This window comes from Trichosurus vulpecula, chromosome 3, assembly GCF_011100635.1.
Source record: "Trichosurus vulpecula isolate mTriVul1 chromosome 3, mTriVul1.pri, whole genome shotgun sequence".
Lineage (NCBI taxonomy): Eukaryota > Metazoa > Chordata > Mammalia > Diprotodontia > Phalangeridae > Trichosurus > Trichosurus vulpecula.
In genome coordinates, this window is record NC_050575.1 from 205,180,725 (window position 1) to 205,193,744 (window position 13,020).

At 38.0% G+C, this 13,020-nt stretch overlaps 1 protein-coding gene across 1 annotated transcript in view; it reads right to left on the bottom strand.

Annotated features, from left to right (window-relative positions):
- NUDCD3 (NudC domain containing 3) overlaps nt 1-13,020 on the bottom strand; it is a 132,822-nt gene that overhangs the window by 13,260 nt on the left and 106,542 nt on the right. The window contains exon 5 of the mRNA XM_036751758.1: nt 2,984-3,172. Within this exon, the coding sequence (XP_036607653.1) occupies nt 2,984-3,172 (189 nt within the window). The remainder of the gene's footprint in view (nt 1-2,983; nt 3,173-13,020) is intronic.

The window sequence follows — 13,020 nt, forward strand, 5'->3', positions numbered from 1 at the left end:
TAAGAAAAGGTAGGCAGTTTCTCCTGACCAGGATACAGCCCCATTTTATGTTGGACCATTTTAGCCCCCAAATGAGCAGTTCTTTGCTTATGGATAACTTCAAAACAATAGAAAGTAAGCTCCTTGAGGACCAAATAAGGGCAATAACCGTTTTACTTTTTGCCTTTGTAACTCCAGTACCTAGCATTATCCCTGGCATGTAGTAGGCAATTAAAAAAAGCAAGTGAATGGACAAGACATTAAAGTAAGAAGAAATCAAACTCTCTCAGAATCAGCTTAGGTTCCTGGAAAGCAGGGCCTTATAAAGGAGGACTGAGCCTTTGATTCAAAATAAGGTCAGAGTTATTCCAGACACTTCTAGAAAGACTGGACAATTGAAATAAGACAGAGTGGTAGAGGTAAAGGCAGAGAAGAAATGCACCAAAGACAGTGGGGATGGGAAAGAGCAGACTGAGTGGATGCAGTCAGTAATCAAGTATCCCCCTTTAGATGGAAACACCTGATTTGTTTTAAGTATTCCAATGAACTTTATAAACTGGATTATGAAATTTTCCTTGTACTACTCAACTCTAGTCCATAAAGCACCTGACTGTTGCTCTTACAAACTCCATCAATAATAATCAAACTACAATTGAAAGAAGGAAAAAATTAATTTGGAATGTTTCTTTATGACAAAAGATTCAATTTTACTTCTAACAACCCAGTTTCTTATGAATTCACATCTGGATAAGCTGGTAGACTTGCCAGATTGCCCATTTGGTAACCATCAAGCAGGCATATGAAGCCCTAATTTTGGCAGCTGGAATTTAGGTACTCCATTTTAACCTTAATACAAATATACAAATATTAACTAAATGACAAGTATTTTCTAATCCCATTGAATGTAAACTAACCAGACGGAAAAAAGGAATTCTTGTATTAGGTCCAAAGAAAAGCTTGCAAACAAATCTCTTCTATATTTTGGATAGCCATTGGATAAAGGCAACTACCTAGGAAAAGCAACTAAGTAGGACTAAGTCTAACTGCCCAAATATGTGCAAAGGTAAGAATCCTTTCAGAAATACAAGGTCCTTACAATCTAAAGGCCATCTAAATTAAATTCTATGATCTGGGATACTCTCAGGTGCTAGGTATAGTAACTGCCTATACTGGATACATATAGAATTAACTGTATGGATATTTTTTAAGGAATATGAGGCATGCTTAAAAACCTCATCAGTGGACTACATTCCACTAAGTTTTTAGTTCTTTAAGTCTTGTAAATGGTTCTTAATATAAAGAAAAAGATAAAGTTACCTATAGAGACTTATATATGAATTTGGGGGAAAAGGGAGTACATTTTAATGAAATTAGTTTTGAGTTTGAGTGTAAAAAAGGGCTGGGAAGAGCTTTGACAATTACTGTCTGAGTATCCCGAAGGGTAGAGATCTTGGCAGTGGATTTCGTTATGAAGTCATATGAGTCTAATTAATCAGGCATAAGGCAAGGTGGCTTTTTAAGAAAATCTGGAGGCCATGAACATTAGAAGTGCTTCCTTCAGTCGGCTAATAATCATTTATAAAGCTCTATGTACCAAGGACCATGCTCAGCACTGGCCCCATCTATAATACAAAAATAAATGGATAAATCAACAATAAAGAATAAATATATTAGGTCAGGCATCCCCCAAGTTCTACCACATGCACACAAGTCTAAATTTTCTGCTTAATTTCCATTTCACTGTCACACTGAAGTTCAAATAAATGGTACTAACTGCTTATGTGGGACAATGCCAAGTTAAAAATAATTTCTGAGAAAAGCAAGTTTTTTCTTCCCTGCTTAACTACCCACTCTTAGGATTACAAAAATAGAAAGGAAGAATTTATACATTCACTTGGCCAATTTTTACCACTAGTAGTCTGTTTACATTGGGTTCTATAATGGGCAGATGTTAACCAGTTTATGTTTGGTTTTGGCTGGCATCTTTATATTACTTTCACCACTGCTCCCCTTTTCCCCAAAAAACTCCCACTAAAAAGGTGGGTGCATTCATATTCTTCGAGTTTCAAAGGAAACCTTACTACTTTCTACTTAGAGGACTTGCATGTGAAGTGCTGACAGCAGGAGGGTTCCATAACACCCTGCTTATGCTCTCAGGCCTTACTGGTCACATGCAGTGAAGTGGGGCTTAGTTCATGTAGTGGCTTCTCTGACTAGCCCAGGGCTGGTAAGTTAACGATGCACTTCATTAAAGCTAACAATCATCTTTGTTATTAGTTTAAAGTAATTACACCCTAGTGCTTCCTATTCACTGAGCTACATGCGATATTTCTAAAGTGCTGCTGATCTGCATCAGTGGAGGAAGTTTCACCAATTAAAAAATGGACTACCCAAAAAAACCAATGAAAGTACTGGGTCCCATCAGAGCTTGGACTGACTCATGGCTCTGGAGAGTTTGCCCTGTGGTTGTTTATGACTGTCAAAGGTCAATCTATCCAGTACAACACAAACTTCTTCATCCACCATAACCAAACATTCCCTGTTTATTTTATCAATGTTAATCTGTAGTGCTTAGATTCTTAGTCCTGATGACACCCGCATAATTTCATTTTCCTTCTCACTCCAGGGCACCAGAGAAAATGTGAGTTGTAACACATCCAAACAAGGACATGATGTAGGGGTAAAAGGAAGGGTGTGTGCGTGTCCTGGTCACCACTAACTACAGTGATGACTGCCAGGAAGTTGCTTTCTGAGGTAGTACCAGATACCTAGAAGTAGAAAACAACATGAGGAAGCAGTTCTTCCCAATACTGAACTAAGCAATTCCCTAAATTCTTTATATTCTCCATATTTCTTTTTCTCTTCCTAGCTCTTCTACTGTACCTATATATTTGCATGAAATAAAACCTACAGCATTTGCTGGGAAGATAAGCTGCTGCTTGGAAAGTATCTCCTTGTATTTCTTCAAAGGATACTATATAGGAAAATCAATCTGAGCTCATACCAGCTCATGGCTCTGGGGTTTGCCCTGTAGTTTTTGGTGGTAGTCAAAGGTCAGTCTATCCAGTACGGCATGTTCCTCTTCATCCACTGTTGCCATTGAACGTTCCTTGTTTATCTTGTCAATGTCAATTTGCTCCTCTCCTTCTAGGATAGCACTCCACCAGTACTCTCCAACCTTATTCAGATTAATCTGGAGACAGAAAAGAACAGAAACAATTTTAAGTACAAGAAAGTGACAACAACTGCTAATCAACAAGGCCAGCAACTTAATGGATCAATTCTAGAATTATCAATCCATTTGTGTAAAGTGGTGGGACACAGGCCTACTTAGAGGAGCGTGAGCCACAGAGTGAAATAACTACTGCCAGTTATTGTACATATATAATCCAACAAAGGATACACAGATGCTAGAAGAAGCTTTGGTAAAATGGAAAGCAAAGTCTATCAGAGTCTTTCCAAAATGTCAATTAAAAAAAGAAATCAAATGAATTCATAAAGCCATTCATTTGTTTTCTATTTCTACAAATTACCTAATGAGCACCAGGTGGATGAGTATAGTCTCAATCTCTCATATCCCAGATAGTCGTTCAGTACCTGCTACACCATAAGAATACAAGGTCTTTGCCACAGACACAGCCAAAAGGGAGACTTTACCTTAACACCATAGAAAGCTGCCGAACTAAGCATGTCTGAGCAAACAGCGAGCTAAGAATAAAAGTAGTACACCAAAGAGGCACTCCAATAGGTACATATAAGATATATACAGAGTAAATGGAAGGAAAGAAACAAGCATTTATTGAGACCTTGCTCTGTGCCTGGCAATGTGCTGAGCACTTTGATCTCATTTGATCCTCACGATCAACCTAGGGAGGTAGCTGCTATCATTATTCCCATTTTACAGTTGAGGAAACTGAAGCAGACAGAGGGATTAAGTGACTTGCCCAAGGTCACACAGCTGGTAAGTATCTGAGAATAGATTTTTAACTCAAATCTTCCTGTCTCCAGGTTCAGCGCTCAAGCTAGCTTCTCAAGTATCTGAGAAGTCTGAAAATGAGATGAAGTACACTGTGGTTACTCCTCAGCTAACCACACACTATAGTACAGATAAATGAAATTCACCAATAATCCAAGTATCTCATTTCACTCAACAACTTTACCCACTTTTGTATTTGTTTTTAAAACCAGAGGCATTATGTAGTAAAATGCTCTGATTTCATTTTTTATTTTCTTTTACTTCTACTGATGGTTTTAAGAGTTTAAGCAAAGGAAAATAATAAGGCTCAAGAAGACATGATAATCAGTCCTTGGGGCAACCAAGGATTCAAAATTTAACAACATTTATTACCTAATATGTACTGGGCTAAATGCTGGGAAAAAATATTTAATTTTTTTTAAAAAAGGCATGGTCCTTCCCCTCAGCAAGCTTACAAACTAGAACATGATGTCTGATCATATGGAGAAGCCTTGGTGAGAAAATGCATGAGATTTAAGGGCACTGAACTAGGAGTGAGGTTGCCTGAACTCTAGCTTTAGATTTACCACCAACTAGCTGAGCAAACTTGAGTCATTTCATCTTTGTGGGCCTGAATTTTCTCATGTTTTACAGAGGGCATTAGACAAGGAGATCTGTAAAGGTTTCTTCCAGCTTTAAAATCTATGATTTCCTGAGTTAAATTTTAGGTGTGCCAGATGTCTTAAATAGACTAAAGTTAAGACTACAAACTGGTGACAATGTGTGTGCCTCAGTTTCCTACTCTGAAGAGGAAAGTGTTTCCTATGTGCTCCCTATTTCCTATGAGTAAACCAAACAAACTGGTGATTAACATATGTGGAATACTTGGCACTCCCCCGATGACAGGTAATGTATATATGGATGGATACACACACACACACACACACACACACACCCCAGTTATTAGCTCTGGTAGTATTTATCCTGGATCTTATATGGCTTTAAAATATCACCTATTGTTCTGAGTGGGTCACCTTCCACAATCCTAAAGTTTAGCCAAATAAATCAATAGGACAGCTCAAAAAGAACAGATGTTCACATTCTCCTGTTCTCTCCCACAGTTAGAATCCCTGTGGGATTAAAATGTGGGTCAGAACTCAAAGAAACTCTGTCTTATAAGCTTAGTACAAAAGATTATAATTTCTAATGAACTATTGGGGGTATTGATAGAAATGCGCCTGTGAGAGAACTTATAAAGGGAAGTATCTTGCCCCCTCCCCCAAAATAGGGTTCAACCATAAGATATAGAACTGTGATCATTCTGTGGGCATAACTACTTTGGCAGCTAAGCAGCCTGCAAATACACTTACAGAAAAATAGCCCTTCTCTCTCTACTGGATTGGGGAGGAGGAGGAAAAGAGTAATAAAGTTAACAGATTCCTAAATCCTGTCCACTCTCTCCTCAGAATGCCAGTTCTCTGTGGCTTGGACTAGATAACAGACAATGGAGATTACTTCCAGTTTACCAAAATCCACATTTATATTGATTTTCTAATTTCCAGACCTTATGGTTGGCTTACTCTTCCCTAACTGGACTCTGTAATTTCTTCATATTTATAGAGCAGTCACTGAGAATTTCCAAAGTAGAAAATCCTGACCCTATGCTTACTTAGTTGGACAAAATTTAGACCTCCAATCAATGCAATGAAAACCCTTTTAAGTGGGAAACACCCTTTGACTTTCCTCATTGCAAGGTAGAATTCTGTGTTTATGTATATAAATAATATATACATATATAAACAAACAGATAAATATAAATAAAATAAATAATATAGACATACACATATATGTACGCACATGTACAAAATGGGCTCATATGATGGAAAACATATTTGAACATAAAAGTTCTTCTCATTCACTACCTAGACACTACCATATTTCCCCACCTAGAAAATGATTCACATGAAATGGGCCATTCAAAATCTCAAACTAAAAAATCCTTGAAAGCTTTCACTACTGTTTTACTGTTTAAAAAAGAGAGAGACAAAATCATTAGAGTATGACCATTACCATTTCTGCAAAGCAAATACAAGGTTTTATTGTGCAATGATAAAGAACATAAAAGATCTAAAGTTTTGCTATTTGTTAACTGACCACTTTGTTTCATTAGTTGAAACAATCTGCACCCTCATCAGAGTCAGAAGTGAGTAACTATTTCCCTTTGTCCCCTTTTCTCCTCCCCTAGACTGAGAGTGATATTATTTTCCTGGAAAATAAACATATTTTTAAAAATTAAACTGGAACCTGTCCAAATTCCAATAAAAGTGAGGTAAATGCATCCTGCGCCTCATTTAAATCATCAGTCCTACTTTATGTTTTTGACTTCTCATACTCTGCCACTTAAATATATTGTTTTCTAGATTTTCAAAGGGCACCACATTGTATTCCAAGTAATATATACACTGCAGCAAATGAAGTAACACTAGGGTGTCATTTGTAAAGAGCCCTAGGATCCTGTAGGCTGAAAGTCCTGTTATAAAGCAAGCTAATCAATACAGTAATAATATTTTTCCTTGATGCCCACAGGATGCATGACATTGTAAGTGGTTCTGGAGGTGGTTATAAAGACAGGGCATTTATATTCTAGTACTCATACAGAATACTAAGATTTAAACCACAGATAAATGCAATGTATTCTTAAAAATTTTCTCATAATTTTTACTGATTATTCTGCTTATTACTGTAAGAGTAGGTTTGAGGAAAGAAGAACAAAGAGAGATGAGTAGGTGGGCACAATGTTTTATCAGGTATCATGAAGTCAGTTTTCATTTTGTGAACTGCTACCAAATTCCTTCCAAAGCTGCTTCAATTCCTGGCCATCCTGATGTGGATACAAACAGTGCCCTAAGAGTTAAAAATAATATTAAGAGTTGACTTTGTGAAGCCCTTAGTTTATTCTCTAACCTGAAGGCACCCTAAAGTCTCTTCCCCTTATCTTGAAGTACCATAAAACTTCCCTCTTGTCCTGGACCATAAAATTCCTTGTCTCCCCCCAATCTGGATCATAAAATTTTCCCTGTCTCCCTTATCTTGTGTCATCCATCTTCCTCATCCTGTCCCCAAATCTCCAACTCATTAGAAACCCTAAAAATTACATCATCCTCCTACAGGATGTATAGCTTTCTGTCTATATAAATTTGATTCTTTTCCTATATTAGGGCCTTTGTTTAGCTCCTTGCTAACTCTCAGGTCTGTGTGCTTTTGAGTCAATAAAGTTCCCAATGGCTACAAAGAAGGTCTAAAAGAATTCTTTCACACCTGAACCAGCTCTAATAATTCTAAACCTCACAATCCCATGAGGCTTTGTGAGAGGGCAGGAGGCTCCAGGGGATCTCATGCAAGCCCAAGATACAAGACTCCAACAATGTTCTAAATATCCAAAGTACTATGGATTGTATATCATGGTATTTAAGTCTATTTTTAAAGGTTAAAAAATAAAACTTTCACAATATAGGGGTTGATTTTTATTCCAGGTATAGTGATGGCTAAGTTCTCCCACTATACCTTGCTCAGGCTACAGCAGATAGCCAGTAAAGTTTAACTTTACTCTGTTATTATGTAACAGCAAGGGACAAGAACTAGAACTGGTATAAGCTAAAACCCTAATTTTATGTAGAAAAATTCAGGTCAATCTATAGAGTTGATCTGACAAAGATAAATAGGATGTTTTTTTTTTCTTCCAAGGCTTTCGGCGATTTAAAGAAGACAAAAGACCTTGAGCTAAGTTCTAAAGTGTAAATAGAACTATCAAGGTGAACAAACACTCTTTCCCTTCTCCCCCTAAATCTAGTTCCCAACAGGCCCAAAATAGCTTTACACCACACTACTTTTAATGTTAGGCTTCTAGGCCTGGAAAGAGGAGAAATGGCAGACCATTTAAAATCAACCTCAAGACCCAGCTCTGTGATAGCCCCAGAACAAGTCATCTCCTAGCTCAGAGGCCAGAGACTATTATAGTCTTAGAATATAACTTTTTGATGAGTAGCATAACATTTTACATATTTTTCCATTGATGCTAGAATGATTTTCCAGGGGTTGCTAAACTATAATCTTTTCCAAAGACGAAATTATTATTTATTTGGAGACTATTCGTGTTATATATTACACACATGTGGTCAAAGAATTAGAGAGAGGTTCCATAAGAGGTTCTTCCATGGACAGTTAATTTACTAGATTAGCTAAATGTTATCCTAGAACTATGAAACTGGTGTGAGGAAATTACAAAAAGCAGAAAAGGAGAGCAACAATGGGGTGAGGGGAAGGGGAAGTGCCAATGGACATTTTCTAAAGATATTAGAAGAGGATCTATAATGAGACTTAGTGCTTTGTGAGGGGAGGGAGAGAACACACAAAAGCTTTGGCCTAGAGCTCTATTCCCCTCAATTCACTGAGATAAAAGAGATAAATCAACATACAATCAAACTCCTTTTTAGCTTAAAAAGCTTCCAATAAACACAGCTCCACCAAACTTACCTCTCCTAGACTAGAGCAGATAGGTAAGGGTAGTCTAACTACAGAGAGAGAGAGGGAGAGGGGGAGGGAGGGAGGGAGAGAGAGAGAGAGAGAAAGAGAAACAGAGAGAGAGAGAGAGAGAGAGAGAGAGAGAGAGAGAGAGAGAAGAGAGAGAGAGAGAGAGTGAGTGTGAGTGTGTGTGTGTGTGTGTGTGTGTGTGTGTGTGAACTTCTACTGCCTTTTTTTTAAATGACTATCTCTCAATATACATCTCCCACCACAGATGCCCCTCCTTTGTAAGAAAACAAAGAGCAATAGTTAAGCAAAACCCATTAACAAAACAAGGAAATATAGAAATACATGCAAAAAAAATGAAGTGGCTCTGGGTGGGGATGGGGTGGAATACAGGAGACAATCTGGGCTATGTAAAAAGAAAAGATGTCAATTAAAAATATTTTTAAGTATATGCAGCATTCCATTCCCCCTAGTCACCACTATTTCTCTGTGGAGAGAAATTATCAGTTACTCTCTGCTGGAGGGGTCCCTGGAATCATTATGAGCATAGCTCTCTCATGCTATTCATGCTATTTTTGTATAACACTGTAACAGTCACTGGGCACACTGATCTTTTGCAAAAAAAAAAATTCACTTTTCAAAAGTCCATACAGTCATTCTCCATTTCTCTGAATGACAGTCATGATTTCTTAAGGTACAACAGTATTTGTTCCATGGCATGGATATACCACGATTTGCTTAGACATTCCCCAATCAATGGGCATTCACTTTCTTTAAAAAATTTTTACTAGCACAAAAAAAGTGCTGCTGTATTTTGGCATATTTTTCTATCTGGTGAACATCAAACTACTGGACCCAGATGGCTCTGGAGGAGAAAGTGAGGCTGGTGACCTTGCACAGCCCTCCCTCACTCAAATCAAAGTCAACTGCAAGTCATGTCATCATTTCCCTGATGTCATGGTCCTCTTTGAGAACGGACAAACACAACATGCCAAGTAATAGTATCCCTGGGTCAAAAGGTATGAATGAGCATTTATTAAGCACTTACTATGTGCCAGGCACCATACTAAGCGCTAAGCATGCAGATATTTTAAAAAGAGAGAGCCACTCTCCTCAAAAAGCTTATATTCTAATAAGGAACAAGAACAACAACAACAATATATGTATATGTGTGTGTGTGTGTGTGTGTGTGTGTGTATGTATTTATGTCAATTCCCTTTACATACTGGCTCTCAGACTCGACTTCTATTACAGCTATCTGATGGAAATATTTTCCCCCAAATCGCTGCTATACTTTATTGAACAAGAACTTTCCATATCACCAAGTATCACCTCCTCCTTTGTATAGTGTTCCAGTAGATGAGTGAAAATAATGTGCTGAAAGTAGGCTATTCTGATGCAATATCATTCAGCCACTGCTAATGCTTGTACTCCTCTGCTTTGCTCAAGATGTTTTTAAGGAAACATAAATCTAGTTCTTTTCAATGTGTATTTTTCTCTCCCTTCCTTTTTTAATAGCAATGTGATTCTCTACAACATAATTTTAAAAAATAACTCAGCAAAATATCCTCCTTGGGATTCTACTACCTCAGGCTACTTTGCCTACTCAAGCTTCAATTTCATCTCACTGAGGGGTAAGGTGGAGGTGTGGAGACGACACACATGAATGTATGTCAAAACAATCAGTAGGCATAGACTTTAGGGAATGATACTAGACTTCTGGCTACCAGTGGAAAATGTTGACTAATTCTCCTTTATGTTCTGGCAATAACTTAAGGCTTGGTGTACCCACAATTCTCTTCTTATATTAATTCTTATGTTCTCAGCACTTACCCTATTTCAGATACCAAATGTCAAAGTCACTTACCTTGTAGCTTTTACTTTGAACCCAAAGTGAAGAGTATGCAATAATGAGCAAAGATAAGCCCACTAGGCAAAATAAGTTTAAACACTGTCAGAAAAAAAAGCAACTGAATTTTACTTTTTTAAAACCAGTGTCACACAAAAACCAGGGCTACAGTGCCCTTTCCTGAAGGCTCTTGTAACAGGGAGAATATGCGGGTATCAGCAATCTCACTGGAATGCCTGCCTCCAGACACCCCCAGTAGTGAGTGGGAAAACCTGTCAGTTTCCCCACTTGATTAAGAAATTAACACTACGAGCAAGCTAACTACTTGGTTTATGTGCCTGAATGAGGCTTCCAGGGAAATGAGAAGCCATCAGCACTGTTGCCAGAGCTAAGACTGCATTTCACTAACCGAGAAAGAAGCTTGCCTGAAACCCAAAGATTCTCATTTAACATTCTGAGGTGTAGGAGGAAGGGAGGCAGGAAATGTCATACAGTTTTAGCTGCCACCCCTGCTTGCTTTGAATGCCTGCCCTTGTGTGTCTACTATAGAATCCATGACATAAGGAAGAAAAGGGGTGCACCTATTATAGAAAGGATATTTGATAAGCAAACTGGCTTGCTTGGGTCAGTCTGCTGACTGTGACTTAGGTCAGAGATTCCAGATCCTAACCAACAATCCAAATGTGGCAATAAGAACGGCTTCTGAATTGTAGTACTTAAAGGAAAAACACTTCATCTAGCTTTATAAGTCTAATTGACTTTATATACAGTAGATGTATTCCTGGAAATCTGAAGAGCATTTAAAAATCAAGTCCTATTTTCCCATTGGCTAAATGCTATAATTTTAGAAATTTGTTTCCCCAGCAGAAAAAGGTTAGCTCTATTTAAAAAAAAAACACCTTTAAGAATGCATCAACTTCATAAATCACACTGAAAAAAGTAACTTCTAACAAAACATTAACAATGGCACAATGCATCAAATATTGTCCTGAAGGGAAAGGGAAGGAAATAAGTATTTATATAGCACCCACTATGCGCCAGCACTGTGGTAAGCCCTTTACAAATGAGTCATCTGATCCTCACAAAAATCGTGCAAGATAGATGTTGTTACTATCCCCATTTTACAATTGAGGAAACTGAAGCAAAGAGAGGTCACATTTGAACTCAGGTCTTCTCAATTCCAGGTCAGCACTCAATCCACTGTGCCACAAATTGCCTCTAAGAAACACGATATTTGTGTTTTTAATGTATTTTTCTTAAGTTTTATGTTATATCTTCATCTTCTGTTTTGTTTTTTCCTGAAAACATAATACTCATGATACCAAAAGTCATGGCAACTGAAAGCTAGCACTAGGAAGGAAGCAGTTTCATTTCATCGAAAAGAAGGCCCAAGATAAATTCTTTTGTAACAAATGGGCAATGGGAAAGAGAGCATTCATTCTTTGAAACCTCCTAGAGATACGTACAGTGGTGAAGCTGTGATAACAGTTTATGTTTATTTGGGATAATAAGGGGAATGCAATACTGTGCTTGTGCCCTGACAGTTAAGTTACCTTTAAAAGGATTTCTATAGCATCTACAGTGGGAACCTCCACTTTTTCCTAAACTCACTGCAGCTTAACTTGCAACCTCATCATCATTCACTGAAACCATTCTCTCCAAAGCTACCAATGATCTCTTAATTGCAAAGTCTAATGGCTTTTTCTCAATCCTCATCCTTCTTAACCTCTCTGAAGCCTTCAATACTGTCAATCACTTCTCCTCTTGGATATTCCTCTATGTTTTCATGATAGTGTTCTCTCTTAGCTCTTCTACTATCTGTCTGACCACTCCTTCCCTGTCTTCTTTGCTGGATCTTCATCTATGTCATACCTTCAAGCATTTTTAAGACAGTCACATGAAAGAGGGATTACATTTGCTCTCTTTGGCCCTAGAGGGCAAAACCAAGCATAATGGGTAGAAGTAGAAAGCTTGCAGATATAGACTGGATGGCCACTTGGCAGGTGTGTTGTAGTGGAATTCTTGCTTGGGTACAGGTTGTACTAGAAGGCTGCGAGGGTCCCTTCCACTTCTGAAATTCTGTGAATCTGTGAAAAATTCCCAGAAACTTCACATCTCATGATTTAAGCATGATACAGTAGGAAGAGCACTGGTTTTGTAGTCACAGGACCTGGGTTTAAATCTTCACTCTAACTTGTGTCACTTGTGTGACCTTAGACAAATCATTTAGCCTCCCTAGGCCTCAGTTTCCTCACTTGTTAAATGATGAGGATGGACTAGATGGCCTCTGAAGTCCCTTCCAGTTCTGCATTTAGGATCCTAGGATTTGGGCTTGGTCCCAAATAAGTCAAACACAGGAGGTTATAGATGTACAATTAATACATTTAACTCTTTTAAACCTAACTAAAAAGTTATGATGATATTATTTGGCTGAATTTCCATTTGTACCATTTTCCCTGTAGAATTAGCCTCCCCCTGCAACATCATTTCATGTGTTTTCATAGAACCAATTAATGACATCAGGTAAGGGGTACCATTTCTTTCTAGTCCTTTCCTACCTAAGACTTCTCTCCTAGGAAGCCAGTTCAATGTACACAGCAGACCTGGCAGGGGCCACACAAGTGTGACAGCCCGAGGCAGGCACTTCAGTCAATCAATAAACATTTATTAAACACTTACTACTGGGCTTCAGGCATTGTGCTAGGTGCTG